Here is a 7805-nt window from a genome sequence, read left to right as displayed (position 1 = left end):
TGTCAAGAGATTTTGAAGATTGCACATCACTACAGTTAATAGGAAAAATCGAATAATTTGGGATTTGTTTTCGTTTGGTATTTATGACTGAATCTTCTGTTGCGGGGGGTGCTGGAGCCTATCCCAGTGGTCATCGGGCAGAAAGCAGGATAAACCCTGGACAGGTCGCCACTCCATCGCAGGGCAGACAGACAGACACATTCACTCACACACTCACACCTAGGGGCAATTTACCATGTCCAGCTGTCCTGACTGCATGTCTTTGGACTGTGGCGGCCAATGTGCTGCCCCTTTATGACTGAATCAAAAGTAAAATTAAACTTTCATTGTCACTATTAGGCTGGATTCTTTACATTCACTGGGAAGAACATGTGCTAATCCTTGATGAGCTCTTGCTGTACATTTTATTATATTTTTTACAATATGGGCTCCAAAACCTGCCTGCTGGTGACATCCCATATAAATAAAAATGTGTGAGGCCATGACTTAGTAAGGCATGGGAACTAGATCATGCCTTATTACGCTGTGGTCAAGGCTTAATTATCTCATTCTTATGCCTTGTTATGCCTTGCTAAGTCGTGGCAATATATATTAGGATCTCATTCCCATGCCTGCTAAATTCTGGCCACAACTTAATTATCTTATTCCCATGTCTTACTATAGAATATATTTATACAGGATGTCAGCAGCAGGGCTCTGTACAAAACTAATCCTAAATCAGCATTCTTATTTCCACAGCATTAACAAATGTCAGATGTAAGACCAGCCCTCTCTGAGACACTTTCTGAGGACATGTTTAGCATGACATATCAGTAGTCTTAATTTATGAAAATGCTCAGCTTTACTGGCTTCATTTTCACTGTTAAATTGCAATCATTGTTGGTTCCCATTAAAGAAAGAAAAGTTTGAATGACAGCAGCACTGCATATTTGGTTACCAGTGACTACCTGAGCTAGGTAGTCATGCAACACCTGTAACAACATTACTTAATCAGGATAGCGTAAAAAGTTATCTTGCTGGAATTAGTTATCTCTCATCTTTATTTAATTATTTGACTTTAGAAAGACAAGAGTAAAAGTAAAGGAGAGTAATCGTATGTTTTTGATATAGAAATCCTTTGGATTAAGTTATTAATGTTTGTTTATAGTAACCCTCTCAACCCTGGTGACTACAACAGGTACGACCAGTACAAGCACTGCTATTAGCAAATGGCTTGACTGGGAAATATACAAAATTGATGTGCTTTGTTAATTCTGAAGTAGATTATGATGTTTGCATGGACGTGCCTTTCCTCTGATCTTTGACGAGATAATACCTCTGGAAACTGAGACTGACATTTCAGTAACCATGAGTCATTTGAGCTCGACTTCATGTTATATTGCTCCATGTAAACTGTCATGTCCAGGGGCAGATATAGGAACTCTGGGGCAAAGCAAAACACAGAAATGGGACCCTGTGGATACACATTTTAAAGTAATTGTGGGTCTGGACACCAGAGTGATGCAAATATTGCTCTATGATAGTGGATGAAAAGAAGGAAAATATTTGCTCACTGTATTTGTAGATAGACACTTCATTGTTAAACCGTCAAACCCTAGCAGAAGATGAAGAAATCTAAGCTTCCCGCTACTTATAACTGGACCTCATTCCCATTAAAAAAAATTTAAAAATCTAATGACAGCAACAGCAGTTTATGGTTAGACTACATAACCCCAGCTGCACTGAAAGACATAAGACATGATCTATCAGATTTATTTGACAACAGAACATGGATTTTCTCTAGAGGAAGTGGTAAGGGGAAATGAGTAATGTCATTTATTCAGGTCAGACAGTATTTATTAATTCCACACTGACTGTTGCTGAACTACAGCAGAGCTGCCTGTGAGAGAGTCTGGCACTCACACAGAAATTACAGAGAAAAGACGGTTTTAAATCAATCTTTCTTGTACTTCTTGCTCATATCTTATACTTCAGACAATAAATTGAGGCCACAGACTAAAGAGAGGTAAGTGTAGTCACAAAGGGCCACACCACACATGATGACATGTTTCTCCTCTCAACTCATTATAAAGCTGAGTGATAATGAATGGCATGTCAGAATATGTTGAACGCTAAACTTTTTATAATATATCTGGTGTATTTTTGCAGTAAAGAGTAATTCAATTGATTAAAAATATCTACATGATTCAAATGTAGTCAGCAAAGTTATTCAGAATGCTTTGATGTCAAATGACGCATTTTAATTCAACTTAGCTTTTTGTTTTCTTTACAGTGGTGGTGTCAAAACAACCAGTGAACTTACACATCTTCTAGTTTTTATATGTAATTTTGATAAAATTATAAAATAGTGAGAAATCTTCAATAAGTTTTCTTTGGGGACTTTCCACAAATATGGCTTTTAAAAATACACTTCAGGTTAAAATCTTATCTGAAAAGTATTATAAAACAATGCTGTAGGTAGCAGACTAAATATTTTGTTATTTTATGTAGTAATTTTTGTTGAGGATGTTTTTAGAGACGTTAAACACTTCAGAAGTCTGGTTCCTATCACCACCATCGTGAACAGTTCTGACCGTGTGTTTTTATTTTTTAGAATAGAACATTTCACATTAAACCAATCTGAATGTAGTTGATGTTGTTTATCTCTTAATCATTTAATCATGCAGAAATTTGCAAAGAATTTGAAGAAAAAAAATCTGTGTAATTCCCTTTTAATCATGAAGTAACAACAGAAAATACACTTTGTCAATTTCATTATTTCATTATTTTAAAATCTTATTTTATTTTTTAATGCTGTAATACTGTATTTTAAAAGGCATGAAATATGATAGCAAATGAATATGACAAAAATATGATAACAATAAAAAACAGCAGCAGAGAACGTCACTTTACAAAGAACATCATAACCTTTTTTATTAAACTCCTTCCTTACAATATCAACATTCTCATCAAAAATACTGCATGTGTGAAACACGTTCCCAACCAAAACTTCCTCAGAAAGCATCACTGAGAATGGCTTCAAAAACAACTGAATATTCCTCTGGCTGGCATCCTAAATATTTCATGGAATTATCTATATACAGTGACATTTGCATTAAACAACTGCCCCACTCTTTAAAAGGTGAACATTAAAACTTTACACAGCCACGACTTGGTAATGTTGATGGATTCATTCATTTATGTCATCCAAAATAATTACAACATTAATAAACAAACCCTTTATCATTCGCTATCATTCCCGGCATTACATATTTTATCTGGGAGTTCAGCAGGACTTTATCCAAAATAATGCTGAGTGTGTACGTGTGTAAAAAGATGATCCACTGTTTCAGTGTCATTTTTACAGAATACACAAATTGCTGAAAATCGAATCTGCCGTACTAATTAGAATATCAGAAACAAGGACCATTCACTAGTGCAGGAGAGAAGGTGGTCTTCAACGAAGCTTCTGCCTCAACAGTTCGCTCGAATTATGAATATTACAGATAAAATCTGTGGTGAACTTCTCGCATTCCGGTGGTCTCGGGGAGAAACTCGAAACTGTTTCTCCAGGACCAGAAAATGCCCGTCCAGGGCATCAACGATGGGTGCCATTTTTAAACCGTTGATATTTTTCAAAATAAAAGACGGGGAGCTGAAGGCGGGTGTTTGGCTCGGATTTCCACTCGGCTCCGGGACTCTGATATTGACATCCCGCCTGCTGAGGTCGGCCTGCCGTCGCTCGGTCGCTCGCTTCAGACCTGCGCTCACTTGAAAATGGCTTCGTCCTTTTGGAAAGGCGTCGTTGGTCTGGGCCTTTTTGCGTTGGCCCACGCAGCTTTCTCCGCCGCACAGCGTGAGTACGGCGAGAGCCTGAGGAGAAGTAGTGTGCGAATTAAAAGACAGTCATGTTTCTTCTTAAAATAATGTAAACGGACTGTGCAGCCTGTGAAGCTAGGTGGTTAGCTTAGCTCGGCTAACGTTTGAGTGGGACTGCGCCTCCTTCTTCTGAACGCTCTTAACGTTAGCGGGCTCAGCCAACCGCTTCATTTACACACGAACAGATGGGGCTCAGTGTGCACACGGGTAGCTTTGTATAATTATGACCCTATATACCATCCACAGAGGAACGAGTGTGTGTCTTCAGACTAGTTTCTCGTTATTCGTATGCGCAGAATTTGTTATAGCAGTGTAGCTAGCTAGGTTAGCTAAGCTATCTAACCTCCATAAGCGCCTAGATTGACTGGCTAATATGATTTGCTGGTTATTTTGCCCTGAAATGGTTTCTATAGTTAGTGTGTTGATATTCGTCTTCTGTTAGTCACATATTCCTTCGGTGGAATAATATATCTTAGTTATCTAATTTAAGATTCTTACTGTCATTTGCAATTTAATATCCTCAAATCTCATGCAACGGCTGCTTATTTGCGTGCAGTACGATGAGCCAAGTCATTTCGTGTTATCACGGTAGCTAATCTTACTGACCGTAACAGGTTACATTTGTCAGGTAAAATCAGCGTCATCAGTGATGAATAAGTGATCCAGTGGCTTTATAGGGCTGGATATTCTGTCAAGACACACGAGCTTTAGTAAACATTGTGTCTTCATTAAATCTGTTTACTCATGCATATGTTTACGGTTTTCTAATTTTCCTGTAGAAGACAGTATACATTAGACAATTCTGCCTGTAAGTTAACTTAAGTCTAGCTCTAGTCTAGTCCTCTGGTCTAGTCTGCACAATCAAATCACCATTAACTTGAATATGACTTCAGGGAATGTATCTACCGCCTTTGCATTTGGGAGTTTTGTATTTATTTATTTATTTTTGGTGAAAGCAGGACATTTTCCCCAGTCATAGAGGGAAGTGAAAGATAAGTGCAATAATGACAAATAAGTTATTGATGGACTTTGTTTTGGGCTTATACGTAGTGGGTACATTTTTAACAACTGATCCTTTTTTCTTCTCTCTTGTTTTTCAGATCGATCATACATGCGACTCACAGAAAAAGAGAATGAAACTCTTCCAATAGATGTAAGTTTTTGCACTGAGTTTTCTGTATTAATTTGTGAGTTAAATGTTTATTTGGAAGAAATATGTGGTATGACTTTAAGGGTGAGCTTGTTTGGGGAAAAAAAAATGTCTTTTGTTTGCAGATAGTCTTACAGACGTTATTAGCATTTGTGATTACATGTTGTGGAATAGTCCACATCTCGGGCGAATTTAAAGACATGGACGCATCTTCAGAGCTCAAACACAAGTAAGTCCAAGCAAAAGTGCCTCCTGAAATGTAAATATGTCGATTGCGGTGGTAAAGGCCTCTAACATTTTTTCATTGAATATTTTTTGAAGATGAGTATTTGTGAGTACAGATGATAGCAAGAAGCTGCAACGCTTGCTCGATTCGTATCTGGCTTTTTGTGCTGTATTTAAAGAATAAATATCTTCTTGCTTGACTTTTTAAATCTGTGTAACCCTTTAACATACTTTTTTTTTTTTTTTTTTTTTTTTTACATTTAACCAGGACGTTTGACACGTTGAGGAACCACCCCTCTTTCTATCTGTTTAACCACCGAGGCAGGGTCCTCTTCAGCTCACCTGAACAAGAGCCTGCAACTGCAACTCCTCAGGCCTTGCCCTCCAATCCCCTGCGGTTACGCAAGCTGGAGAACTTTCACTGAGACTAGCCTTGAAAGGGCTGCCTTGCCCATTTTGCCCTTTTTTCTCTGCATCAGTAAGCTCCTCAGTTGGAAAGGGAAGAGAAACCTATTTTCCCTTAACTCCTCTTTGTGCATATGTGAATATGCTGTACAAATCTGCATCTCTTCATCAACGTGGTTACTACTTTGAAGTCTAATGACTGTGCCAACTCCTTATTTTTTTTCCAACTGATACATTTGTAAATATGTGTTATTGCTTGGGAGTCTTAAGGGTCTGAAATATACATCTGTACCCCTTCAGATGGCACACAGAGAAAAGTGATGTCATACTGCTGTTGCACAAAGGGGCACAAATCCCATTACCCATATGGTTTGGTTTGCCACAATTCCTGCTGTGTTGCCATGTTTTCCTCTGTGACCTGCTCAAAGGAGGTTAATGCTATGGACCATTAATTGGATGTGTGTTCACATATGGTATTCCTGACTGACGGACTTCAGAATAGAGTTTGGTATGCAAATAATATTTAAGGTTAGAGAAATCACTAACAGGATGTCTAGTCAGGAAAAAGAAAAGTAAAAAGGTTTAACACCATTAACAATACTGTGAACGCACAAATAATGGTACACCTGTCTTTCGTGGGTGGGAGCATAGTTTTTCCGTTTTGTTATGATGCATCTGACTTATTTTTAACTTAATGAAATAAAAACTGAGATTTTATTGATGAATTTGTGTTTATAGCGATTTGCTTATCACCAACCCAGTCTCTCACTCACTCACTCACTGTCCTCTCCCCCTCTCTCCCCCTCGGCTTATTTTACCACAGCGTAAGCTCAAGCAGCCTTTTTTTTTTGCCTGAGAGCAAGGCCTCGTGTGTAGAGAAGCTCTGAATGTCTAATATGTATGCTTGAGTAAAACACAGGGACTGTAAAGGTGTACTGTTTTGACTGGATAAAAAACAGTGCAATCCCTGGGGGAAAAAAAAGACTTCTTTGGGGACTGTATTGTCTTACAACATCCTACATTACATCTTCACCACGAATGGATCTAAAAGAAATACATTTAATACCAAAACCTTGTCTCAAAACTCTGGCTCAGAAGATATCAGGGAATGTATTTATACACACTTTGTGCAATAATTTGATGCAAAGCAGCTTTAAGAGGCATTAAATGGTCTTGATGTCTGGTTCTTGTCGCAGTCACTGCAAAGAATTCAGAATATTAACTATAAGAAATTTTGGCAAATTGGTGGATTCCTCCCTTAAGTTTCACACTCATTGCTTTCATTAGCTTGATAATGGTGATAGAATAATAAATCTTAATAAATCTAGGGTTCAGTCAGTTTGAACAAAGTAGGAAAAAAAATGAGAAGCTGAGTGTGGCAAACATCCATAAGGTATAAAAACAAGAATGCTGAAGGGAAATTCCACTGATTTGTCTGCATAATTCAGTGGTCAAGTTGTAAACAATGTCATTCAGAGTGTTTTGTTGTGATGGTTTGTTTTAAGGAAGAATCAAGTTTTCTTAGGGTTTTCTTTCTTATTCTGCCTTACAACTCCCTGCAACTTTCTACCATGAATGGATGTTTTGAGGCCAAAATGGGCTCTTACAACTATCTAATGTCTCTGACATCAGGCAGCATTTTCACAACCATTTATATGAGGTGAGGTAGTTTTTAGACATAGAACTCTTCAGACATCTGGTCTGTCTGGTTTTCATTCACCATCAGAGCAATTCTGACATGGTTTCTCTAAAACTGAGCATTTCACATCAAAGCATTCTAAATGATTTTAACTGCAAATAAATTGCAAATAAATGATTCTGCTTAATGTGAACATCAGTTTTGGTCAACTTTATACTGCTGAGACAAACATGACAGCAACAGTAATCTGTTGTTTTATAGACTTTGATGGATCAAGATGTGGTTCATGTGTGTTGATGTTTCACAAGATTTGTTGCTTTTTTTTTAAGAATTTGGACTTAAATCATTTTTACTAAGAATTCTGGAACTGAGAAGAAACAGCTTTACAAGTTGGCTGAACATAATAGAACTTAGCTTTGAAAACCTGCTGGATCAAGTAGCAGGTTATTTAGAGCAGTCTTAGAGAGAAAAGAGGTTTCAGGAAGCATTTGTTTCATGCAGCTTCTGAAGGTTATTCACTGTGTAAAT

The 7805-nt window shown here is 37.6% G+C and overlaps 1 protein-coding gene across 1 annotated transcript; it reads left to right on the top strand.

The window, feature by feature from the left end:
* Window positions 1–3676: 3676 nt before the first annotated feature.
* Window positions 3677–6363, top strand: mmgt1 (membrane magnesium transporter 1). Its single transcript, XM_017707082.2, has 4 exons — window positions 3677–3835; window positions 4959–5011; window positions 5134–5237; window positions 5502–6363. The coding sequence occupies exons 1-4, from the start codon at window positions 3757–3759 to the stop codon at window positions 5656–5658; spliced, it is 393 nt and encodes a 130-aa protein (XP_017562571.1). The 5' UTR covers window positions 3677–3756; the 3' UTR covers window positions 5659–6363.
* The last annotated feature ends 1442 nt before the right edge of the window (window positions 6364–7805 follow it).

The sequence above is a fragment of the Pygocentrus nattereri genome, chromosome 8 (assembly GCF_015220715.1).
Source record: "Pygocentrus nattereri isolate fPygNat1 chromosome 8, fPygNat1.pri, whole genome shotgun sequence".
Taxonomy (NCBI): Eukaryota; Metazoa; Chordata; class Actinopteri; order Characiformes; family Serrasalmidae; genus Pygocentrus; species Pygocentrus nattereri.
The sequence above is the reverse complement of the archived record's forward strand: the minus strand, read 5'-3'. Positions and strand labels throughout refer to the sequence as shown.

Bases quoted from the DNA above. Each gene is read 5' to 3' on its own strand.
- mmgt1 (XM_017707082.2), top strand. From the start codon at position 3,757: ATGGCTTCGTCCTTTTGGAAAGGCGTCGTTGGTCTGGGCCTTTTTGCG. The intron at 3,836-4,958 runs GTGAGTACGGCG...CTTGTTTTTCAG, and splicing joins AGCTTTCTCCGCCGCACAGC to ATCGATCATACATGCGACTC. The intron at 5,238-5,501 runs GTAAGTCCAAGC...ACATTTAACCAG, and splicing joins TCTTCAGAGCTCAAACACAA to GACGTTTGACACGTTGAGGA.